Source organism: Sorex fumeus, unplaced genomic scaffold, assembly GCF_029834395.1.
Source record: "Sorex fumeus unplaced genomic scaffold, SorFum_2.1 ptg000094l, whole genome shotgun sequence".
Taxonomy (NCBI): domain Eukaryota; kingdom Metazoa; phylum Chordata; class Mammalia; order Eulipotyphla; family Soricidae; genus Sorex; species Sorex fumeus.
In genome coordinates this window covers 10325178-10351371 of record NW_026606151.1, presented here as the reverse complement: position 1 = coordinate 10351371, position 26194 = coordinate 10325178, and the positions used below count along the sequence as shown (strand labels likewise).

Below are 26194 nucleotides of genomic sequence, written 5' to 3'. Positions count from 1 at the left end.
CGTGGGCATGATCTTTTTGTGGAATGCAAGCTGTGCTTTTCAATTTTTTTTTTGGAGGGGGGGGATTTTTTTAGGTCACACCCTGCAATGCTCAGGGGTTACTTCTGTCTCTGCACTCAGGAATTACTCCTGGTGGAGCTCCAGGGACCACGTGGGATCCCGGAGATTGAACCCGGGTCGGCCCTGTGAAGGGAAAATGCCCTACTCTACCTTCTGTATTATCGCTCTGGCCTCCCTTTTTAATTAATTAATTTATTTATTTATTTATTTTGCTTTTTGGGTCACACCCGGCGATGCACAGGAGTTACTCCTGGTTCATGCACTCAGGAATTACTCCTGGTGGTGCTCAGGGGACCATATGGGATGCAGGGAATCGAACCTAGGTCGGCTGCGTGCAAGGCAAACGCCCTACCTGCTGTGCTATTGCTCCAGCCCTAATTTATGTTTTAAGGTATCTTCTTTTACACAATATCTTAGAATACTTCATGTGGCATACTTTCCTCGAACCCTGTTAAATTGTTAAAAGCAACTAAGTATGCATAAAATTTAGGAACATACAGAAATGCTTCACACAGTAGAGCCTGGCAAGCTCCCCGTGGCGTATTTGATATGCCAAAAGCAGTAACAATAACGGGTCTCATTCCCTGACCCTGAAAGACCCTCCAGTATAACAGCGTTGGGAAAGACAAGTAAGGAGAGGCTGCTAAAATCTCCGGGCTGGGACGAATGGAGACGTTACCGGTGCTTGCTCAATTAAATTGATGAACAACAGGATGACAGTGATACAGTGATAGGTATCTTCAGTGTTTTCTATGACACTGTTTTTATTTCATCTTGAAAATTTCCCTTAACTGGATATTGCCTGAATAACCAAACGTGAATGTGTCCCTAGAGGGAGCAGAAGTAGACTGCTTCTCCCCACCTTCCAAGGGTAGTTCCTTGTAAACTTAACGTGGGTACACTGGAGAGTTCGAGTATTAGAGAGAAAAAAAAAGAACAAAATCAGTGTCTTTGCATGTAGCATGCAAGACCCACAATGAATAGCAAAATTCTCCTGGGAAATGGTATCCACGTCTTTGAGGACCTGTGTTTCCCAAAACCAGTGTATTCCCAGGAAGAATAAGATCCCTGGAAAAGTCAGCTGGCAAGAGGGCACTTAGAGACTACTGGAGAGTCATTTGTTACAAACTTTGAGAACAAACAGGCAGGACAGATAGTATAGGAGTTAAGACACTTGGTTTGCACACAGCCAACCTGGGTTCAACCCGCAGCACATTTTGACCCCAGAGTACTGTCAGGAATGACCCCCCAGCACTGAGCCAGGAATAGCCCTATAGGACCACCAAGTATGACCCAAAAAGCCCCAAATGAGGGGCTGGAGCAATAGCACAGCGGGTAGGACGTTTGGCTTCAACGCAGTCGAGCCGGTTCGATTTCCAGCATCCCGTATGGTCCCCTGAGTACCGCCAGGAGTAATTCCTGAGTGCATGAGCCAGGAGTAACTCCTGAGCATTGCCAGGTGTGACCCAAAAAGTCAAAAAAAAAAAAAGCCTCATGTGATATTAAAAAACTAATAAAATAAAGGCTTTGAGTAATATATACTTGATAGCTGACTGAATAATTAGTTCAGTCATTCCTAGTAGACTTCCTTGATGATGTGATCTTAGGGGCTGGAAAGTCATCAACTACCTTTCTCGTTTTCCCGAAGCACTGCTCTTCCTGTCAGCCTACTGGAGGGCGTGGGAGGCGTCAGTTCATTCAACTCCTGCTCTTGAAATCTGGTTCTGGAGCTGCAGGGGGAGTGTGCATCTGGAGCCAGCTCTCCGGGATGCCCAGGCTGGCCTCTGCTGTGTCCTGCGTTCCCCTCCGGGGAGATGGGCTTGCGGGCCTGGGGTGAATAGGACAGACCGTGTCATCAGCCATGCTTGTACTCTGCACCTCTTTTCTGAGAAACAGAGTCAAGGCCACAGTCATCAAAAGAAGGGATTCAGATTTTCACATAACACTGGGAGTAAAGGAAAATTCTCCCGTGTGATCTTTTCGATGTGCACTTCCGGTTTCTGGTGTGTGTGTGTGTGTGTGTGTGTGTGTGTGTGTGTGTGTGTGTGTGTTTCACACATCCTCTCAGTGAACCAAATAGCTTCTTGGGAGATTCTGCATTCTTTTTTTTTTTAATCAATTAGTGGAGTTGATCTCTGTGTTTCTTTTTCTCAGCTTCTCAAGAAATTAGTTGTAGGGACTGGAACAATAGCACAGTGGGTAGGGCGTTTGTTTGCCTTGCATGCAGCCGACCCAGGTTTGATTCCCAGCATCCCATATGGTCCCCTGAGCACCGCCAGGACTGATTCCTGAGTGCAGAGCCAGGAGTAACCCCTGAGCATCGCTGGGTGTGACCCAAAAAGAAAAAAAAAACAAATTAGTTGTAGTCTTGGTCTGTCAACTCTAGGGCATTCTGGTTCAACGTGGCTGACATGTACTACCTAGAAGATCATTTTTCTTTCTCTCTCGGCAGGTCCCTCACAACCTTGGGCTTGGTTATCTCATCGCTGGCCGACCAGGCAGCTGGCAAGGGTAAAAACAAATTTGTGCCTTATCGAGACTCGGTCCTCACATGGCTCCTGAAGGTAACGTGTTGTTCCAGCGTTCTTTTCCAACTGCAGATTGACTTTTTTTTTTTTCAAAGCTGACAGTGAAAGGCTTGGGCAAATCTAACTAATATAAAACCCACTCCTAACAGTCTTGTGATTGTTCCCCTGCCAGGGGAGTCCGGCTCCTGGTTTCCGGTCACCTCTCATCCCATCCTAATGCAGTACCCTAGGCAGCCTTCCTCAGCACCCTCTTGTCCTAATCATATAAACTTCATGCCTCACAGACCCCCATGTCCCCACCTTCATCACAGAGAAAGTCCTGTGCAGGTGCCGGCTGCTGGCCTCTCTGCTTTGTGGGGTACGCAGGGTCCTCACTGGCTCAGACGCTCTTTGAAATCCCTTTACAGGACAATCTAGGGGGCAACAGCCAGACCTCCATGATCGCCACCATCAGCCCCGCAGCAGACAACTATGAAGAGACCCTCTCCACCTTGCGCTACGCGGACCGAGCCAAGAGGATTGTCAACCACGCTGTGGTCAATGAGGACCCCAACGCCAAGGTCATCCGGGAGCTGCGGGAGGAGGTGGAGAAGCTGAGGGAGCAGCTCTCCCAGGCGGAGGTAGGCCACCCCTGGGCTCCTTGGCCACCGGCTTCCCCGGCTGGCTCGGGAGGTCAGAGGCCATCGCGGCAAGGCCACACGTGGGCTGGCAGCCACTGGGCTCACTCTGTGTGGACCATCAGGAAGCCACCAAGTGTCACACACTGACCAGAAAGTGGACAACTAAGAGATTGGCTGCTACTGCTTAATCCTAGAAGACTCCCAGGGAACCTTGCAGGAGGCTTTTATTGGGGTGGTGGGCAGGGTTTGGGGTTCTGCACCACACCCCACTGATACTCAGCAGCTTCACCTGACTCTGTGCTCAGGGTTTACTCCTCCGGGTGCTTGGAAGACCATGTGTCATCAGGGGAATTAAACTAGAGTCGACTGTGGGCAAGGCAGATTTCTTTTTTTTTATATAGGAGTACTGCTATTTATTCAGCCATTGATTAAGCTGATTGAATTGGGCATGAACTCCACATTACTGTTTTTTAGAAAAGTTTTTAATTGAGGGGGCTGGAGCGATAGTACAGCAAGTAGGGCATTTGCCTTGCGGGCAACCAGCCCAGGTTCAATCCCTGGCATCCTATATGGTCCCCCAAGAACCACCAGGAATAATTCCTGAGTGTGGAGTCAGAAGTAACTCCTGAGCATTGCTGGGTGTGACCCAAAAAGAAAAAAAAGTTGATTGAATATCCATGAGTTAGACCATTACAAAGCTGTTCATAACTGGATTTCAGTCATACAATGATCCAGCACCCATCCCTCCACCAGTGTACATTTCCCACCACCAATGTCCTCCATTTCCCCACCACCATTCCCCACCCCTCCCACCCCCCATCCCTAGCCTCCTTTATGGGAGGCATTCTCTCTCTCTCTCTCTCTCTCTCTCTCTCTCTCTCTCTCTTTCTCTCTCTCTCTCCTTTTCCTTTTGTGCATTATGGTTTGCAATACAGGCGCTAAGAGGTCATGGTGTTTGTTCAGGACACTCGGTATTTTTATTGGGTTGGTAAGTCTGGAGTAGCTTTTTAATTGGGTGGCAGCTCTGAGGTGTGGATGTGACTACCAAGGCTTCTTGGAAGTACAGGGGAGGTGGGGGGAAATTGTCCGCCCTGACCCCTGGAAAGCCTGGAGATTTCAGTCACAAAACCCGCATACCCGAATTTTCAGCAGATTATGTCTTGGTGAGGTCCATCCTGAGACGGTGGAGTCTGGCCAGGGGTGTGGTGGCGATTTTGGATTGTGGGAACAAGCAGCTGCCAGGGGAAATTCACCACCCCGCTTCAAGTTGCCCCAGTGAAGATGCCCTGGCGCGGGGTCTGGAGGCATCTCTCTGGCGTATTGTTCTTTTGGTTTTTGGTTTTTGGTTTTTGTTTGGGGCCACACTTGTGCTTGAAGACTAGTCCTAGGTCTGTGCTTGGTGTCACTCCTGGCAATGCTCAGGGGAGCTTTCAGTGCCAGGGATTGAACCCATGCCTCCTTATTTTTAGCTCCTTGAGACTCTCTGGCTCCTTAAATACTTTTTCATTTTTTTAAAGCAGCTTAATATAATCTATTCAACAACCCAGGAAATTTGCAGCCGTCAACAGGTCCAGTGCAGTTTTAGGTACAATTGGGAATTGAGGAATCTAGGTCGAGCTCTTAGTGTAACGAAATTTTGCCGGTGAAATACATGCATATTTTGGGTGGCACGTGTGAAGGGATCTCTCTACAGTTGACTTCACTGGTTTCATTTTCAGCAAACTGACCTGGCCTAGTCAGCCTGGCTTTTATTGTTCCTGATGTTAACGCCTGTTCTTTTTACAGTAAACTCCTGGCCATCAGAGGGTATTAATTTCACATACGAAGCATCAGGGCCTTCACAGATACCATTCTCTCTTTTTTTTTTTTTTTTGCTTTTTGGGTCACATCTGGCAATGTTTAGGGGTTCCTCCTGACTTTGCACTCAGGAATTACTCCTGGCGGTGCTCAGGAGACCATATGGGATGCTGGGGATTGAACCCGGGTCGGCAGCATGCAAGGCAAATGCCCTACCCACTGTGCTATGGTTCCAGCCCCGCCACCATTCTCTTTTCCATCCATTATGTTCTTAAGTCCTACTTCACTTCCAGAGGAAATTTGGGAGTTTCTCGTTTCTTGTTAGGTCTACTTCTCATAGACTTGTAAGAAAGGCTCAATCCCTCAAGCTGGAGAGGCGAGGACTTGCTAAATTCCTCCTTGCTCACCGGAGTCTGGAGGTTAAATACTTTTCGATATGCCAGTTACTCTAATCAAAAGGAGAATCAACAGGAGATCAAAACAAACAAGAAAGGGTCAGGCAGGGCCGATACCGGGTGGACAGGGATGTGGAATGTGCTTCTTTGTTCACCTGTCTTCCTCTTCTTCTAGCGCAGGGTTTTGAAGGTGACCTTTAGCATCCTGTAGGGCCTTCAGTGTGAAATTTAAGTATGCCGGATGAAATTACTCCGGAGCGATTTCTATCACTTTAATTCAGGATACTTGTATTACTCTTTCTCTTGGACTGAGTATCAGTCTTTTAATCTCCCATTGCACTTGATTAATAAGGGTTTAATGCCCTCCCTACCAACACGCAGTTGGTATCTGCTGCAGAAGAATTATAAATGATTGTCCTCCACATCACGGTGGGGGGGTGGTGGGAGAACATGAGAAAATCGAGTCACTTCTGGTTCCATTTTCCAGGCTATGAAGGCCCCTGAGCTGAAGGAGAAGCTTGAAGAGTCTGAAAAGCTGATCAAAGAACTCACAGTGACTTGGGAAGAGAAGCTGAGGAAAACAGAAGAAATCGCACAGGTAGGCCTCCCACTCAGCGACTCAATGCCCGGGAAATGGGCTTCTCCCTGTGACTGCCTGTTCTGTGTAGCCCTTGACAGCTGCTGAAGTCTCTTCGGGAATCTCTTTTCTGCCAACTGAGCACATGCAAAGAGCCGTTTCAGACATTGACCTGTCATCTTTCATCAGCTGCAGGTGGGCCTTGCATTGGCAGGAAGTGCTGGGGGGTGCTGAGTTTTAGCACGTCCAAGGCAGGAAGTATCTGTAATATTTTTATTTCTTTTTTCCTTTCCTTTTTTTTTTTTTTCACAATACTGGGGATCAAACCAGGACCTCACCCATGCAAGCCATGTGCTCTGCCTCCCAGTCCCAGCCCCAGCCCCAGCCTGCTTTTCACATGGAAGCAAAAATCTGTTTAGTGATATTTAGATGACCTAGCAAGGATGCTAACGTGAATTGACTCAGAATTTAAAACATCTAGCACATTATGGTTTTTTCGGTGGATTTGATTCCTGGGGCTCATTTGAAAATCTCTACTGATATAAAGGAGGTAAAATGTGAACCAAGGACATATAACCTGTATGTGTGTGTGTGTGTGTGTGTGTGTGTGTGCGTGCGTGTGTGTGTGTGTGCGTGTGTGCATGTGTGTGCATGTTGCATGTGTATGTGTGGCGAATCTTTGCACTGTGCTTTCCAAAAACAACATTTTGATCTTCTCGATGACTTGGGAATTTTAGACTCTCTTAGTCAAGTAGCTTGAAAGCAATAACTTGGGTTATAGTCCAGCCATTTACTTAGGTGTTTCTTGTAGTTTGTGCTCACACACACACACACACACACACACACACACACACACACACACACACACACACACACACCCCTAATTTCCTATTTCCCATGCATTACTTGCTAATTTTCCTTGACACTTATTACACCATTGGAAACTCTCTGGTCACTAACTGGCTGGTTTTTTTTTTTTTATGACCTCTCTCCTCTAGAGTATATGTTTTTATGAAAGAAACAACCTTATTTTATTTGCTGTTGTTCCCTCTGTCCTAGACCAATACTCAGCAAATAAATACTTCTTAAATGAGTGACTTCAAGGTCCTCTGCAGGTGGGCTCCAATCTGTAGCTCAAGGCCCGTCTTTCACTACTGTCCCCCCAGTATAAGTGTTTCGTGAATTTTGTTTTTGAGTCAAATCCCAGAGTGCTCAAGAGCTACCCCCAGCAGTGCTCAGGAAAGGGCCATGCAGTGCTGGGGGCTGAGCTCTCTCCCACCTTGCGCTCCAAGCTTTTCGTCTATCACCCTGGCCCATGTCTGTGTTCACAAAAGGATTCCTGGGCATGAAATATGGTGCCATGGCGGGAACTCATGTTCTCATGTGTGAACTGAGTCTAGTTTCCTGTATTTCATGGACCCCTGAGCACTGAGAGTAGCACCTGTGAGCCCAGAGCACCAACAGATGCTCCACCACACTGCACCACTAGCCCTTAAGTACCAGATCACTGGGCCTAAGCACCCAACTGTAGGCCCACACTAAGCACCCCAGAATAGCTTGACCTCCAGTAGTGCTTGGGGTAAAGGTAAAAGGTAAAGGCCCTCCCGTTGATCGTCGATTTGCTCGAGCGGGCCCAGTAACGTCTCCATTGGAGACTTTGTTGTTACTGTGTCTGGCATATCGAATACTCTCGGTAGCTTGCCGGGCTCTCCGAGAGGGGCAGAGGAATCGAACTCGGGTCGGCCATGTTGGCCGCTTGTAAGGCGAACGCCCTACCTGCTGTGCTATCGCTCCAGCCCCAGTGCTTGGGGTAATGCCTATAAAAAAATTAAAACTTCTGTCCTTCCTTCCTTCCCTCCCTCCCTTCCTTCCTTCCTTCCTTCCTTCCTTCCTTCCTTCCTTCCTTCTTCCTCCCTCCCTCCCTCCCTCCCTCCCTCTCTCCCTCCTTTCCTATTTCCTTCCTTCCCTCCCTTTTTACTCCCTCCCGCCCTCCCTCCCTCTTTCCTTCCCTTCTTCCCTCCTTCCTTCCTTCCTTCCTTCCTTCCTTCCTTCCTTCCTTTTTTCCTCCTTCTTTCCTATTTCCTTCCTTCCCTCCCTTTTTACTCCCTCCCTCCCTCTTTCCTTCCCTCCTTCCCTCCCTCCCTCCTTCCTTCCTTCCTTCCTTCCTTCCTTCCTCCCTTCCTCCTTCTTTCCCATTTCCTTCCTTCCCTCCCTTTTTACTCCCTTCCGCCCTCCCTCCCTCTTTCCTTTCCTTCTTCCCTCCTTCCCTCCTTCCTTCTTTCCTATCTTCCTTCATCCTTCCTTCCCTCCCTTTTTTCTTCTCTTCCTCCCTTCCTTCTCTCCCTCCCTCCTTTCTTCTTCGCTTCATGCTAGAGACCTACCCGAGGGCCTCATACATAGAGCAGCTGTGCTCTGTCCCTGCGTTGCATCTGCACCCTTTGCCGCCTTCCCATCTCAGATGCGATCTCTCCCTGAAGCCTTTCCTGGTCTCCTGACCCACTGTGCGTCAGTCTCCCTCCTTGGCAGGCCCACGGGCCTCTGTCTCCCAGGACTATGGGGCTCTCCTCCTTTGATTCGTCCCTCTACTAGACTTTAAGGGCAGGGTGGGGAGCTGCATGCACCGCAGTGCTCCTGCGGGGGTGAGAGGGGTCCCACCTTTAGGCTCCTGGTGAACTTAGCAGATGTACCGTTTCATGGGCATTGTCCCCAGAAACGGTGACAAAGATTTTCCATGGTCGCACCCTGCGAGCAGAGCAGCGGAATAAGCATCCCCCCCTTCCCTCTCTGCTCTGCCTGGCACAGGAGAGACAGCGGCAGCTGGAGAGCATGGGCATTTCCCTGGAGACGTCGGGCATCAAGGTGGGGGATGACAAGTGCTACCTCGTCAACCTGAACGCGGACCCCGCTCTCAACGAACTCCTGGTCTATTACCTAAAGGTAAGCGAGCGGCTCCTCGGGCACCCGGCCGTGGCAACCCTGCTGCAGCCTTCCGAGCCCACTCAGCCCGAGACCGTGTCCCGTGGTTTCATTCTGTGTGTCCGGCCTCGTCCTCCAAATGTTGGTGGTTCTGTGGGTCCCCATGGGGCCTGGAAGCCGGCAGCCCTGTATGACACAGGGGCCGGCACAGGGGGTTATCTCCTGTGAGTGTCCACAGGGTGTCAGGGTGGACCCCTGGCCTTGGCGACAAGGATTCTGAAACTCTCTGGGTCCAGCTGCAAAAGACACAGATGTGCAGGAGTCCTCTTCAGCACCCGAGTGGCTCTCCAGCTCTTGGGGTCAACAGAGGCCTCAAGCAGAGCCTGGGGTGGGCCTGACGGCTCAGAGGTCTGTATGTGTTTTTGTGATGGAGAGCTTGGGCATTTCCCTGGAGTGTGGAGAGGGCGGTGCCGGTGGCCTTTGGGATTTGGCCCTCTGGCCACACTGCACAGCTCCTTAAAGCTACTCCCAAGCCCCCCGCAGCCTCAGGATGCTTTTGCATCCAGTTTAAAAGTTCATTTGAGGGGCCAGAGTGATCGTCAAATGGGAAGGGCGTTTCCCTGCACATAGCTGACCAGGGTTTGATCCCTGGCATTCTGTATGGTCCCTCAAGCACCACCAGGAGTTAATTCCTAAATGTAGAGGTAGGAGTAACCCCTAAGCAACGCCAGGTGTGACCCAAAGGCCTAAATAAATAGAAGTTTATCTTCAGAGCTATCACCTCAGGCCCAGGAGGTAGCCTGTGGAAACACCCCCCACCCTCATGACCCATTGAAAGCGTGAAGGCCGAGAGCATCTTGCCATTGCTATTAAGGGCGTTCTGGGGTCTCATGTGGCTTTCAGGCCTCACTTTAGGGGATACTACGCTGAATGCTAAATGAGAAATCAGACATCTGTATGTGATAGGACGTCTGATGAACACTGATGGGGGACTCCCCAGATGACGCGGGCATATGAGCTCACACTCAGGGATGCTTTTGCTTCAGTTTGTCTGTAAAGAAAAATATTGGCTCCCCTTGATTTTTGGGTCACACCTGGCGGTGCTTAGGAGTTGCTCCAGACTCTGTGCTCAGGGGATCGTGCAGTTCTGGGGGTTGAGTCAGGGTCAGTCACATGGAAGGCAAAGGCCTTAACCCCTGTCTCTCTGGGCCAGAAATAAAATAGCTTTATTTAGAGCAATGTGTGGAGAGAGAGAGAGAGAGAGAGAGAGAGAGAGAGAGAGAGAGAGAGAGAGAGAGAGATGCGTGTTCGAGAGAGCATGGGCCTCTCTCTCCAGATGGGAGGGGGCTGAGAGTTGAGAAGTGGGCGAATCTCCAGGACCAGAGAATGTGCCATAAGGAAGAAAAAAGAAGTTCAGATCTCAGGTGGAGATGCAGGAGGCCCACAGGATGGAGAATGAGCCTCAGAGTCATTTGGAACGTGTCTGAGTCTCCATAGCACGTGTCACAGTATTTCCGTCACTGTCAAGGATTGGGGGAGCTCTAGAAAGGAGGCCGGTTGGGTCCCCTTTCTCTGCACCTAAATCCCTAAGTGCAAAGCCCTTCTAGTTCTAACCCTTCTGGCTAGCCGTTCTAACACCCTTCTAGGTGTTGAGACAGACCCTTGTTACAGATTCTGCCCTGCCAAGTGAGTATATAAGATGCAGAGAGGGGCCAGATTGTTAGCTCAATGCCCATGGCCGCTCTCCACACGCTCGAGCAGAGCATCACCCACGAGTGAATCTATTTCTGGACCACGCAGCTGCATTCGCGGCCACCTGATACTTCAAACCACACACCTGACTCATACTCCAAGATTACCATACCACATTTGCTGGGATTCAAAGCAGGAAGCAACCAATCTTAGAGGGAAATTTTTTAAACACATATGTGTGTGTGTGTATGTTTAACATATATATATGTTAAAAAATTTTCCCTCTAGGATTTGTTATATATGTGTGTATATATATATGTACATATATATGTATGTGTATATAAAAGCACATAAAACACAACCTTTAACAACATGTATGTGATCTCTTACAGAAGGGCTTAATGGCCTCTGGGTGAAATACAACAGTCTCCACATTCTTTCCTCTAAGGATACTTTCTTTGTAGCATTTTCAGCGGTTTTTCATAACAATACAAAATATATCATTTCGGTTCTGCTTTGGAGCAGATATTGGGGTTCAGGATGGAAACATCCAAAATATGGTGGTGGGAAGGTGTCATGGTGGTGGGATTGGTGTTTGAATATTAAACGTGATGAAATACTGTGAACTACCTTATAAAATAAAAAAAAATACTATTAAAAAAATTGTAGCTCAGTGGGCTGGAGTCCATCTTTTGCATGCCGGAGACTCAGCTTTGATCTCCAACATGGCGTGGTCTCCTGAATAGCCCAAAAATACAAAAAAGGGCGGGAAAGGAAAGCAACAAAATGCGTTGGAGAACAAGCTAAAATGGGAGCAACGTGCTTTATTCATCAGTCATCCTCTCTGGTTTTCCCAGGGAGGTAAATATGGCACAAATAACCTCTGACTTACTGTGAAGCCACTCACAGACTTAAGAGCTTTTCATGTGAGGAATGACTAAGAGCTATGGAATTGTTTCAGAGATCTTAATTTTCAAATGCCCATAGGGCAGTGCTGTTATTGTTACAAGTAAATGAGTTTTAGATCCACAGAAAAGAAGCAAAGGAAAGAGTAGTGAGCTGAGTCACGAGAGGTCAATGTTGAAAATAGGACTTTCTGAGGCCCGAGCCATACACAGCGGGGAGGGCATTTGCCTTGTACACGGCCCACCTGCGTGTGATCCTTGGCTTCCCATATGGTTCCCAGAGCACCGCCAGGAGTATTTCCTGAGTGCAGAGCCAGGAATGACCCCTGAGCATTGCCGGGTGTGACCCAAAAAAGCAAAAAAAAAAAAAAAAAAAGAAGAAAGAGAGAGAGAGAAAGAAAGAAAGAAAGAAAGAAAGAAAGAAAGAAAATAGGGTTTCCCATGGTTCTCATTTGAGTGTGTTTCAAATCATCTCCACTGCTAGGTGAACCTGAAAAATATTTTATTACATAGTCTAAATGGATAATACTGTCCTGGTTTTTTTGTGTGTGGAGGCAGAGGGGTATATAGAGGAGAGAGAGAGAGAGAGAGAGAAAGAGAGAGAGAGAGAGAGAATATGGAGTCAGAGAGATAGTGCAGAGAGAAAGAGAAAGAGAGAATGGGGTCAGAGAGACAGTGTGAGGGTCAAGGTGGCCTACCTCTGGTTGGATCCCTGGTACTCATTTGGTCCCCTGAGCACTTCCAGGGAACTTTGGATACAGAACCTGAAGCCACTGTGGATGGCCTCAAACAAACAAATGAGCGATGTGTCTTAGCAGGTAGCCTGTGGTCACCTGACTCGCCGCTTGTGGCCTTGTTCCAATCGGACCCCACGGTGTTCTGTCTGGGCTGCGCCATCCTCCAGGCACCAGCGCCCCCTTCTGAGCGGCTTCCTCTTGCCACACCGGAGCTGTCGGGTCGCCCAGACCAGACAGGACACATCTTCCCGGAGCTCCTTGTAAGCGTCCTTCCTTCCTCCTTGCTTCCCTCCACCATCTGCCCCCAGGACCACACGAGAGTTGGCGCGGACACGTCCCAGGACATCCAGCTCTTCGGTATCGGCATCCAGCCCGAGCACTGTGAGATCCACATCGCGGCGGACGGAGACGTGACTCTGACCCCCAAAGCCAACGCCCGGTGAGCAGAGGGAGCGTCTCCTGGGGCTTGTGCGCCTCCCAGAGCACAGAGCCCACGCTCTGCTGCTCTTACTTACTGCAGCCAGGGCTGCCCACCGTCGAGGGGATTCGCTTTCTGAGCGAGAGACAATGGCAGGGTGTCGGGAGCAGCCACGTTCAGGGATTGCTTCTGCCTTGATGGGCCGAGAGAACGCAGGGAAGGTACAGCTTTTGCCCAAACTTCCATTTTTCTCATATGGTGAATGTGGTTAATAGTTGCAAAAATAGGAGCTATAGCAGTAGTACAGCAGGTAGGGCGTTTGTCTTGCACACGGCCAACCCAGGTTCAATCCCCGGCGTCCCATATGGTCCTCTGAGCACCGTCAGGAGTAATTCCTGATTGCAGATCCAGGAGGAACCCCTGAACATCGCCAGGTGTGCCCCAAAAAGCCAAAAAAAAATAGTTGCAGACATAAGTCATAATGAGAGAGAGAGAGAGAGAAAGAGAGAGTTGCCAAAGGGACAGGCTGGGGGGAGGGAGGTGGAAACTGGGACCACCAGTGCTGGGAAATGTGCACTGGTGGAGGGATGGGTTTGGAACACTGTATGACTGAAACGCAATCATGAATAGCTTTGTAACTCTGTATCTCACGGTGGTTTTGTAAAAATATAAAGCTAGTGAATTAGATATTTGAATGGATCAACTTATGATATAAATATGTTTGGTGATATTTAAAATTTAAAAAAAAACAGTTGCAAACATGCAAGCCCTTTGCTCAGTGCTTGACAGATGTATCTATTGAATAATTAGTTCTTCTGTGTAATCAGTGCACTGTAAATAACTCCGTTTCATTTATTATTGGACATTTAAGAATGTCTAATCCAAGCCATAATATGTAAAAATGTAAGAATAGGACTACTGGGACTGGAGCAATGTACAACGTACTGTATAGCGGGTAGGGTGTTTGCCTTGCATGCGGCCAACCTGGGTTCAATTCCCAGCATCCCATAGGGTCCCCTGAGCACCGCCAGGAGTAATTCCTGAATGCAGAGCCAGGAGTAACCCCTGTGCATCACCAGTTGTGACCTAAAAAGAAAAAAATAAAAGAATAGGAATACTATCTCTTAAATGTTTATATGTAAAATATATTTTAATTTCTGATGCCTTGACATATGTTGATAATCAGATAGAAAGTTTAAATGTCACTTTACAACAGTGTTCATTGGCACACAGAAAGTTCCCCATTATCTCTGGCTGCCGGGTGCCCGTGAGCTGCCCCGGTGCCCTTGAGCTGACCTCCACGTGTTCCCCCCAGGTCCTGCGTGAACGGCACCCTCCTGAGCAGCACCGCCCAGCTGTGGCATGGCGACCGGATCCTCTGGGGAAATAACCACTTCTTCAGGTAACGTCTCCCCCGCCGCCATCGTCTCTGGCCGCGTTTCCTGCCGCTCCTGGTGAGCAGAGACTGAGCAGGCTTCCTCTCACAGGATCAACCTGCCCAAGCGCAAGCGGCGGGACTGGCTGAAGGACTTTGAGAAGGAGGCAGGGCCACCCGAGCACGACCTGGACGCGGCCAGTGAGGCGTCCTCGGAGCCCGACTACAACTACGAGTTTGCGCAGATGGAGGTCATCATGAAGACGCTCAACAGCAACGGTGAGCCCAGGCTCTTGGGGGGACGCCGCGGCCCTCTGCATCCTAGGGAGCGCCCCGGGGCCCATCCTGTGCCCTCTGGAACCCCCAGGAACTGGCTGGTCTCCTTTTTATTTATTTATTTATTTATTTTGCTTTTTGCTTTTTGGGTCGCACCCGGCGATGCTCAGGGGTTATTCCTGGCTTTGCACTCAGGAATTACCCCTGGCGGTGCTCAGGGGACCATATGGGGAGCTGGGAATCAAAGCCAGGTCAGCCGCATGCAAGGCAAACGCCCTACCCGCTGTGTATTGCTCCAGCCCCCGGCTGGTCCCTTTTTTTTTTTTAATTTTTTTTATTTAATGAATCCCCGTGAGATACAGTTACAGACTTACAAACTTGCATGCCTCTGTGTCAGTCATACAATGTTCGAGTACCACATCCCTCCACCCATGCCCATTCTCCATCACCAATGTTCCCAGTATCCCTCCTGCCACCCCCACCCTTGCCCCCCTCTCCTGCCTGCCTCTGTGGCAGGTGCATTCCTTCTGAGTCTGTCTCTCCTTTTGGGTGTTATGGTTTGCTGGAGGAAAAGGCAGCTGGGATAGAGAAGGGACCACTAAGTCAATGATGGTTGGAGGGCTCTCTCGGGATGGGAGATGCTGGTCCCCCCCCCCCCCTTTTTTTTTAACTGAAACTTATTTTTTTTTTTAATTTTTGTTAGTGAAACACCATGAGGTACAGTTGTAGATTTACAAATTTTTGTGCTTGGGTTTCAATTGTACTGTGATCAAATACCCATCCCTCCACCAGTGCCCATTTCCCACCACCACGGGTCCCAGTATCCCTCCCAGCCCCCAACCCCCCATCCCACCCTGCCTCTGGCAGGGCATTCCCTTTTGTTCTCTCTGTGTTCTCATTTAGCCAGTTCTCCTGGGGCTGGAGGGGACAGTACAGCGGGTTGGATGGTCGGCACCCTATGCGGCCTCCTGAACAGCGTCGGGCGTCAGCTCTGAGCACCCCCAGCTGTGGTCCCCTTAAAATAAACACCGCCAGCCACGCTGTTGCCGCCGCTCCATCACTGAGGGATGATGGTTCATATGTCTCCTCATTCCTGTGTCTCTGCATCCCGCAGAGGAGCGAAAAGCCCCAGCAGAGTGTGTCAGACGGAAGCCAACAGAGATAGATGCCACGGCATTTTGCTGTAAACGCCACAGGCAGTGAGAGCCCACTCTGCAATCTTCCTAGTCATTGTTAACCCTGTCCCTGCAGGGACATGCAGGCCGGCTTCTGCTCCTACTACTCTCTCTGTACCTCTCGCATCTGTAAGGGCACCAGAGTCTCACCCTTGGCATGGGGCCGCCTCCTCCCCACACTGGATGGTGTTTGTGCCACCAGAACCGCTTGACCAGGTTAAAGATGAGGCTTCAGCCCCATTTGCTGCTCGTCTGTCCTTTCGGGGCCTCTACAGGTCTACCTTGAGTGCGAGGTCACGCAGGACCCCTAGAGCCCGTGTTGGAACATGTCCACGGTAGGGGGCCCTTCCCAGTGAAGCATTTTTTTTTTTTTTGCTTTTTGGGTCACACCCGGCGATGCTCAGGGGTTACTCCTGGCTCATGCACTCAGGAATTACTCCTGGTGGTGCTCGGGGGACCATATGGGATGCTGGGAATTGAACCTGGGTCGGCCATTTGGCTGCGTGCAAGGCAAACGCCCTACCCGCTGTGCTATTGCTCCAGCCCCCCAGTCAAGCATTTTTTCTGTTTCTTTCACTCGCTCGATATAAGCCAGTGTGGGAAGAATTGGTGCTTTGCTTCCAGAATGTTGGTCCAATCTCTGCCCCGTCAAAGTGGAAACCTTCCCCCACTTCATTTGCTGTTGTTGTCTGGGGCCCACACGTGGCTGTTTCCTGTCCGACAGAAATGACCCCTGGCAGGCTCAGAGGACCTGATGGGATGCTGGGGAGCGAGCCCAGATCAGCCACATGCCAGGCAAGCGCCCTACCCGCTGTACCATCACTCCGACACTTTATTAAACACAAACCATCTTTTTAAGAAAAACAAAACAGCACAGTGGCCAGATTGTAAACTACAAGTAAAATGCACTAACATGAAGTGTATCATACAAGAAGGAAAAACCAACTCGGAGGTTTCTACGTGCCAGTCAAAAGTAGGGGTGAAGATGAGCTCCTGGGGCTCTGCTAGGTGCTGCCAGGGCTGGGGGCCGGGTTTTGGGCCAGCCTACCCCTTACTCCCCGCAGGGAAGGGCCCCGGCTCAACCCAGAGTGGCGAGTGGGCAGCAGTGGCCCTAATGGGCCATCTCAGCCTGTGTCTCAGTGCCACCTCTCCTGGGCGTGATTTCTCCAGAATACCCCCCCAGCCCCGTCCCCAGCCCAGGGTATGGTCACACTGGGCTGTCTCCAACCAGAGGAGCACCCATCTGTGGGGAACTGCTTTCTTCAGGGAGGGAGTCCCCCAGCTCCACATGTCTCTCTCCTTCCACTGCTGCCTTCCCGCATCCAGATTCCTGGGCTTCCCGCCCCTCTGCCGCCAGTGAGGCTTCTTTTTATTTTTTAATTTTTTTTTCATGGCCTGCAGGACTGTGTATTTTATGTTTGAGTTTCAGTCGTACAGTGATCAAACACTCATCCCTCTACCAGTGCACACTTTCCACCGCCAATGTCCCCAGTATACCTCCCTCCCCTCCCATATCCCAATCCTCCCCCTGCCTCCATGGCAGACAATATTCCCCATACTCTCTCTCTACTTTTGGGCATTGTGGTTCACAACACAGATATGAGAGGCCATCACGTTTGGTCCTTTATCTGCTTTTAGCACACATCTCCCATCCTGAACAATTCCTCCAGCCATCATTGACTTAGTGAACCCTTGTCTATCCTAGCTGCCTTCTCCCCCAGCTCATGAGGCAGGCTTTCAACTATGGGACAATACTTCTGGCCCTTGTGTCTACTGTCCTTGGGTGTCAGTCTCATATCACATTATTTTATATTCCACAAAAAGTTCTTCTATGTCTGTCCCTCTTTCTGACCCATTTCACTTAGCATGATACTTTTCATGTCCATCCACTGCCCGAGAACAGACGACTGGTTAAAGAAACTTTGGTACGTCTACATAATGGAATACTATACAGCTGTTAGGAGAGATGAACTCATGAAACTTGCCAATGAGTCTTGAGCAGACTCTGATCATTCCGGGGTGTCCCCCCCCCGCCCCCCGGCATATCCCGGATGGGGGCTGTTCACAGGTGTTGACTTTGTCTCACCAGAAGGGCTCTCTCCTCTCCTCACCCCTTGCCCATCACGCTGATGGAGAGAGCCTCCAGAGTTGTGGTGTGGGGGGTCTGGCGGGAGGGGGATGGGCACAGATGACAGATACAGTCAAGTACTCATGCTGCTGGCTCGGCCGCATTCATGCGAGTTCCCATCTGTGCCAGGTTGCTTCCCGGCCCTCAGCCTGTCCGCCTGGTGGTCCTCCCCTTGGTGGTCCTATTTGAAGATTCTCTTCCCTCTCCTGTGGTTTCAGACGAAGATCGTCCACGAGCGGTGGGAGAAAGGTCACTGTGGCCGGCGGCAGCATGAGGGAGCTTGGCTGCTCGAGGCAGCGCAGCTGAGCGGTGCTTATGCTTCTGGCTCTGGCAAACTCTTAACAGCGTGGTTGGGAGCAAGCGGCTGTTTCCTGCCTGACAGCGACACTCCCTAATCATGTCTGGGGAATGTTCTCTTTTCGATGAGGGCCCCTCTCTCCACACTTCCCAGTTCCATTCCCTTCCCAAGGGTAAAGCTGGTAACTGTTCCCTAGTTCCACTCATTGCCAGAGTTCTCCTATTGGCTGGACGGCAGTCGGCTATGTAATCACGCATGTGGTTCCAGAAATAGATGCAAATAATGGACCCGTGTGTCTCGAGAGTAAATGATGCTCCAAACCCCAATTCCGCTGGCTTAAGAGCCAAGCAGGGGGGCTGGAGCAATAGCACAGTGAGTAGGGCGTTTGCCTTGCACGTGACTGACCCGGGTTCGATTCCCAGCATCCCATATGGTCCCTTGAGCACCGCCAGGAGTGATGATGATTCCTAAGTGCAGAGCCAGGGGTAATCCCTGTGCATCACTGGGTATGACCCAAAAAGAAAAAAAAAAAAAAAGAACCAAGCAGGGGCCAAAGAGATAGGACAGCAGGTAAGGCGTGCAGAGAATGTACTTGAAGGAAGGACTCTGCCTTTTTGTAAGGGGATTTTCTGGGAGTTCATTTTCAGCCAGCTTTCTGAGTAGCATATTTTAAGGATACTAAGTCAGAACTCTGGGTTGGGGGCTGGAGTGATAGTACAGCAGGTAGGGTGATCGCCTTGCACGTGGCTGACCCAGCATCCCATATGGTCCCCTGATCACCTCAGGATTAACCCCTGTGTATCTCCAGGTGTGACCCCAAAAAACAAAACAAAAAAGAACTACGGGTGGGGAGCTATTCTGCCCTGGAAGAAAAAAATGCTGGATTTTATAATTTTAGTGAAGAACAGTATGTACTTAAAAAGGAAAAAAAAAAACTCCCCTTAACTGAAGACTAATTCTGAGCAAAACATTAGAAGTAAAATTTCTAAAGCAATGTATTACTAATGTTCTCTCCTGTCCCAGACAGCTCTGATTGGAATTCAAAATCAACCCTGACGTGTCTTATCTTTGTGGTCTTAAATTATGTTTGAGGTTCAGTCTTTCTGTCTTTAAAATGGGCATATTCTGGGGCTGGAGAGATAGCACAGCGGGTAGGGCATTTGCCTGGCATGCAGCCGACCCGGGTTCAATCCCCGGCACCCCGTATGGTCCCCCAAGCACCACCAGGACTAATTCCTGAGTGCAGAGCCAGGAGTAAACCCCTTAGTACTGCCGGTTGTGGCTCTAAAACAAAAACAATTGAAATCAAATGGGAACATGATCCCCTTGTCCATTTGGTCCAAGAGTGCTGAATGATGCATGCAGAGGTGACTGTGCCTCTTCTGATGAGAGTGGTAGCAAATAGTTACTATTGACATTGTGTGGTCACTTTTATTAAAACAACTCACCTAAACCCTGGACATCTTGTGAGTGTATTTTTAATGCTCGCTGCTTTTTGGTTTGCATTATTTAACTTTAAAAAAAAAAAAGCTAACCTACCATCTTATCTACCTCTCAGAGAGAAAAATCAGTACAAATCACATGTTCTTTTCACACCCTGTTACACACTCTGCTGAGAAAGCACATACTAGCTGCCGTCAGGCAACATGAAGGCGCATGCCATCATCTCCATCCCCCGCTCCTGTCTTGGGAACTAAGCTGAGAGCCAGTGTGTGGGAATGGGATGCAGGCAGCACCAGATAGTAGCATGTGTGTGCAGTGCCCGCTGGTCTCCAGCTCCTGGATGGTGGTGACCATGCACGCGGTCTTCACAGGCGAAGTTCCCGCGGTGTGTGCACTAACTCTGGTAACTTTCCTCCCTGGGAGAAGCCAACAGCTTCTCAACATGTGCTCAGCATCTTCTTTCCACCTGGCATCCAAAACATTGGTCGTTGCCAAGCTAATGTCATGCCATGATCCATGAGCCCTTAGGATTGATTCCTGCCAGTGCCCCAAACACCACCAGTCAGAATGGTGATGCACTGAGGTACCCCGGTCGGTGTTTCTTGTTGGTGATCTCTACATCTGCAATAGGAGACAAGCCAAAATAATCATTCATTTTCACAAGTACATTACCATTTAGATATTAATGGCCTGAGAAGTTGTCAGACACACTCTCACACACACCCCAAACCCCAGGATGCCATCAGTCTCTTGAAACATGTCATCTGTTGTTTCCTTGCATATTACAAAAACTTGGCAAATGGGTGGTTGAGATACAGACTGTAAGCCCGCACCCATATGCTAGAAGTGTTGCTAAGCGGACAGACTGACCATCAATACTCCATCGCATATGCTCCATCTTTGACATCGCTTGACGTTGCCCTCACTGGCACCCATGGCACCTAGGTGGTCTTGTTTTTTTAACGGACAGGCTCACACATCTCTCGTTTGCTTCCATGGAAGCATCTCCCAGAACTTGAGATGAGGATGAGCTCGTCACCTGGGAGACAATCCCCCAGGGGACAGGTGTGGGATATTTCTGCATAGAGCATCCAACCAAACCACCGGAGTCCGAAGTCTGAGGGGATTCCCCGGGCTTCCTCCCCACCCCACCCCACCCCGCCCCACCCCGCTCGCCCCCACCCACAGTGTGCGGAACGGGGCGGGTCTTCCCCTGCTCAGTACCCGCCCCTGCCAAAGACGCCCCGCCCTGTCACTTGCCTCCGCAGACCTGGTGCAGAACGTGGTGCAGCCACTGGAGAGGCAGTACCTGGAGGAGAAGCGCAGTGCCCTGGAGGAGCAGCGGCTCATGTACGAGCGGGAGCTGGAGCAGCTCCGCCAGCAGCTGTCCCCCGAGCGCCAGAGCCAGGGCAGCGGCGCCGAGCGCCTGGCCTACAGCTGCCAGACAGTGCAGCAGAAGGTGACCCAGTGGGCCGAGGAGAGGTAGGCGCCGCGTCTGGAGCCGTTGGCTTCTCCCAAGACGCTCGTGTCTGTCCCAAGGACATCTCTGTTCTCAGGGGGGCAGGTGTAAGACTATTGACCACTGACCAGCTACCAAAATAAGAGGTGTGTTGGGCTTAGAGCGATAGCACAGCTGGTAGGGCATTTGCCTTGCACGCGACCAACCTGGGTTCGGTCTCCGGCATCCCCAATGGTCCCCTGAGCACTGACAGGAGTAATTCCTGAGCATCTCTGGGTGAGACCCAAAAAGCAAAAAGAAGATAAATAAGAGGTTTATTGTTTCTTGTGCTCATGAAGGAAGCTGCCCCCTATTTCTCTGGGCTTCTTGCCCAGCTGAAATACAACTTGAGTGTTAAGAAAGTTCAGGGGCTGGAGAGATAGTACAGCGGGTAGGCCGTTTGCCTTGCATGCGGCTGACCCGGGTTCGATTCCCAGCATCCCATATGGTCCCCAGAGCATCGCCGGGTGTGACAAAAAAAAAAGACTCATGAGAAATGGTTTTGACTGAGGAGTCGAAAAATAATTTATTTCACGTCCAAAGATGTGGTGGGCTGAGTAGACACATCCGTGAGTCAGGCCCGAGCGTTGTCACTGAGTCTGGGCTTCTGGCCGGAGTCCAGGCTTGATGCTGATTCCATTGCATGGCCCTTGGCTGTGCCGTGCCACGATGCTGTTCCCGGCCGTGTGGGGAGGGCCGTCAAGACATCAGTCTTGGGGCTGGAGCGATACTAGAGCGGGGAGGGCATTTTCCTAGCACATGGTCGACCCGGGTTCGATTCCCAGCATCTCATATGGTCCCCTGAGCACTGCCAGGAGTGATTCCTGAGTGCAGAACCAGGAGTTACCCTTCTGCATCACTGGGTATGACCCAAAAAGCAAAAAAAACAAAAAACAAAAGAAAGGCATCAGTCTGGGTTTCCCCTCCCTCAGGCTTCGGGCCCGGGCCTGTCTGCCTGACTGTGCTCTCATCAGTCACTTCCATGAAGCATCAGTCTCCTAGTCATGAAAGTGGCATCTGACGCCACGTACTACACATTCTGCTGGGGAGGGGGCGGACAAGGGGTCGTCTGGTCCCCACAGGTGCCGCCCTATCTACTGTCCCACCCTGACTTCAGCCACGTGGGGAAACAGAGGCAGAGACCCTGCCCGGCTCAGAGCCGATGAGCAGTAACAGGGCCGGGCTCCCCTCTGAGCTGCTGCCCTGCCTCCTGCAGCCGCCCTAGAGCTTTATGGAGCGAAGGAGCTGCTTCTGGGGGCCACAGCTAGGGCCACGGGGCCCCGCAGCCCGCACGGACAAGCTCTGCCATGGGAGAGCACTTCATGGGTCGCAGTCGAGCACACTTGCCCGGGACTCACCCGCTCATTCCTGCACACGCTGGTGTAGATGCGGCTTCCTTCTCGAGGTGCTTATAGCTGACCGTGCTGGGTGCAGGCATGGGCTTTCAGGTGTCTCCCCTGAAGGCTGCCGTTCCCCACTGGTGCTGTGAGGGAAAGACGCTGATTCCATTGCATGGCCCTTGTCTGTGCCGTGCCCTGATGCTGTTCCCAGCTGTGTGCTCACTGGCTGTGCTCAGAGCAGTAGCCGGCTCGCAGGTAACTGTAGTATCGTGGCATCCACCAAGACCCCTTCTCTACACCAACAAAACGGGAAAGCCAGAACCCAACAATTTCGAAGCAATTTAGGAAGAACACGGCTTCCCCCCCGCCACATACTCCCGCTTTTTGGGTCACACCTGGCGATGCCCAGAGGTTACTCCTGGCTCATGCACTCAGTAATTACTCGTGGTGGTGCTTGGGGGACCATATGGGATGCTGGGAATCGAACCTGGGTCGGCCGCGTGCAAGACAAACGCCCTACCCATTGTGCGATTGCTCCAGCCACCAAGGACACGTCTTTTCAATACCAGCGCTCTGCAGCTCCATCTCCATCGTGCATGTTGGCTGTGTCTCAGGGACTCCCGGCCACGGAGCCATCAGCTCACGTGAGCAGCTCTGCCGAGAAGGCGTTTCTACCACTGTGGTTTGCGCCATCGCCAGCCCGCACTTTCTTCCTCTCAGCCTTCTCGGGTCCCCTTCTGCTCTCTCACAGGGACGAGCTCTTCCGCCAGAGCCTGGCAAAGCTGCGTGAGCAGCTGGTGAAAGCCAACACCTTGGTGAGGGAGGCCAACTTCCTAGCCGAGGAAGTGAGCAAGCTCACGGACTACCAGGTGACCCTGCAGATCCCCGCCGCCAACCTCAGTGCCAACAGGAAGGTAGGAACGGGCGCTGGGAACGTAGGCACTGGGTAGGCGGGCGCATCATGAGACAGGATCGGACATCCCCGATGCCATCCTGTCGGGAGCCAATGTTGGTTCTCTGTCAGGGGATGCTGGCGGATGGTGCTGATGCTGATCAGAATAGGAGGGTTTAGGCGGGGGCTGAAGGATCTGTCATCTGGACCGGAGGGATAGCGGAGTGGGCAGAGCTTTTGCCTTGCACACACGCAGCTGACCCGGGTTCGATCCCAGGCACCTCATGTGGTCCCATGAGCAGCACCAGGAGCGATCCCTGAGCACAGAGCCAGGAGTAAGTTCCGAGCCCTGCCCTCAAAATAAAAACCAAACAAACAATACAGAACTTTTTGTTTCAATACTCTTTCCATATAGTAAAATTAGAGTTAAGTGATATTCTAGAATACAGAATAGAAATATATACTGGAATATAAGGGTTTTGTTTTGTTTGGCTTTTTGGTGATGCTCAGAGGTTCCTCCTGGCTATGCACTCAGGAATTACTCCTGGCAGTGCTCAGGGGACCCTATGGGATGCGGGGGATCAAACCCTGGTCAACAGTATACAAGGCAAACCCCTGCCCCCCCCCACCACCACTGTACTGTCAGCTCCGGCTCCCTGGAATATAAGTAATTTTGACTGCTTTTCTCTTTTTTAATGACTGTTCCTCTTCTTTGAGCGAGATAGTACAGGGTGACGGCGCTTGCCTTGATTCCATTTCAATCCCTGAACACTCACGGTCCCCCGAGCACCACCAAAAGTGGCGCCTGAGCACAGAAGCGGGAATAGCCTTTTGGCCCCCAACCAAAAATAAATAAATGCCCTTTTCTGGAATGAGGACTTCGTGTATGTTTGCTCAGAGTATGATCTGAAATATCAGGATGCAGTATCAGTCTGAAGTATCGGGCTGGAGCGATAGCACAGCTGGTAGGACGTTTGCCTTGCACACGGCCAACCCGGGTTCGATTCCTCCACCCCTCTCGGAGAGCCCGGCTAGCTGCCAAGAGTATCCCGCCTGCATGGCAGAGCCTGGTAAGCGTGGCATATTCCATATGCCAAAACCGGTAACAACAGGTCTCACAGTGGAGACGTTACTGGTGCCCGCTCAAGCAAATCGATGAACAATGGGAGGACAGTGCTACAGTGCTACATGGTCTGAAAAGTGAGTTCGACAGATAGGAAGATTGTGGAGTACCTGTCTGACATACACAGAAGGGCTCTGAAGTCATTTGAAAGGTTTTCATTTCAATTTGGAGAAATTTTCCTGTAGGGAGAATCTTTGTGGTTGTTGTTGTTGTTGTTGTTTTAAAGAAAGAAACAGAAAAATCAGAGGCTGGATCAATAATACAGTGGACAGGAGACTTGCCTGGCATGCGGCTGACCCAAGTTCCATCCAGCATCCCATATGGTCACCAAAGCCCCGCTAGGTGACTGTTACTCCTGAGCTCAGAGCCAGAAGTAAGCCCTGAGCCCAGAGAGTAGGGTCTCCTCCCCCACAAAAAATATTAAAAACAAAAGAATCAGTGTTTCTTTTCCTCCATTCACTTTTCCCTCCAGCAAGCTAGAAATGCCTCAGGACCTTCTCCTCAGACTTGCTGGCTTTTAGTCTTTTGCCCAAGTGATTTTCCGTCAAGAAGTATATTCTAGGGGCTGGAGTGGTTGTACAGTAGGTAGGGCATTTGCCTTGCACATCCCCGTCATCCCATATGTCCCCTGAGCACTGCCAGGAGTAATTCCTGAGTGCAGAGCTAGGAGGAACTCCTGAGCATCGACGGGTGTGACCCTAAAAGAAAAAAAATGTATATTCTAACATAGCCAGAGATGTGTATGAAGTGTGTGTGCTCTTTCTACAGACATGCTTATCATGGTGTATAGCCTTTATGATAGCAAAAAAAAAAAAGGTACAATGGAGAGCAGTCAAATAGTTCATCACATCATGTTTATGGGGAATATTTCACCACACAAGAGAATTATTGTAAAAACAGCGGAGAGGGGCTGGAGCAATAGCACAGGAGTAGGGCGTTTGCCTTGCACGCGTCTGACCCGGGATCAATTCCCAGCATCCCATATGGTCCTGTGAGTACCACCAGGAGTAATTCCTGAGTGCAGACCCCCGGAGTAACCCCTGTGCATCGCCAGGTATGACCCAAAAAGCCAAAAAAAAAAAAAAAGTGGAGAGAAGATTGGGGTAGGAAGTGATGTGTTGTTGTTTTTTTCCTCAATTCTGCTTGTAAGGAAATAAAAAGTGTGTGTATGGGCATACATGAAAGATAGGGGCAAAGCAGAGCTGCATTTTGTCTTGTGTCTGTGTGTGTTTTTGGTGCAGTGTACCTCTCTCACCTACGGCTGTAACGGTTCTAAACCATCCAACTGAGGGAGGAAAACTGGGGACATGGATGGTGGGAAATGTGCACTGGTGGAGGGATGGGTGTTGGAACACTGTATGACTGAAATCCAATCATGTCTCCAGAGACCATTGGACAGTCAGGTTTGGGCCTGCAGTGACGATACATTTTGGGCCTCACAGGATGGGGATGGAGCCAGTCCTGTCCTCCCCACCCCAACGATACCCCAAGTCATCGCCCATGAATGGCCTTTCTGGCTCCTGATCAAGCTCCTTAACGGCCATGATCCCAGAGACTCAGGAGCAAATCTCAGAACCTCTCAGGTTTTGGCAGAAATCTCTCCATATTTAAGTGTTAAAATTTTGGAATTTCAAAATCGTGCGGCCACTACTGCAGCCACGTGACATCATATGTTGTTCATAACCAGCAGTAGAAAACAAATTGTCTACTGTTGCCTTTTCAGCAGATCTGAGTGTTGGGGTAAAATCTCAAATAATAATGGTGGGTCTGGTGTTGTGTAAATACACGAAAAGGATGGGCAAGGGAACGGCAGCGGCCTATCTCTCCTGCCATCCACGTTCCGTAGTCACAGGCCGTTTCCCCACTCCAGAGAGGTTGATGGCGATGGTCAGGCGAAGGAAGGAAACAGGGGCCAGGCTGGTTGGTCTTAGCAGCAGTTTATTACATGGAAGAGATGTATGTCATGGAGGCCCCAGGATCTCTCGAGCACGTGCTCCTTTG

At 50.4% G+C, this 26194-nt stretch overlaps 1 protein-coding gene across 2 annotated transcripts in view; it reads left to right on the top strand.

The window, feature by feature from the left end:
* Positions 1-26194, top strand: part of KIF13A (kinesin family member 13A) — a 215353-nt gene that overhangs the window by 146638 nt on the left and 42521 nt on the right. For both annotated transcript variants that reach the window (XM_056132384.1, XM_056132383.1), the window contains exons 10-18: positions 2513-2624; positions 2996-3208; positions 5888-5998; positions 8780-8914; positions 12536-12666; positions 13961-14047; positions 14133-14299; positions 20609-20822; positions 22930-23092. In XM_056132384.1, the coding sequence (XP_055988359.1) occupies positions 2513-2624; positions 2996-3208; positions 5888-5998; positions 8780-8914; positions 12536-12666; positions 13961-14047; positions 14133-14299; positions 20609-20822; positions 22930-23092 (1333 nt within the window). The remainder of the gene's footprint in view (positions 1-2512; positions 2625-2995; positions 3209-5887; positions 5999-8779; positions 8915-12535; positions 12667-13960; positions 14048-14132; positions 14300-20608; positions 20823-22929; positions 23093-26194) is intronic.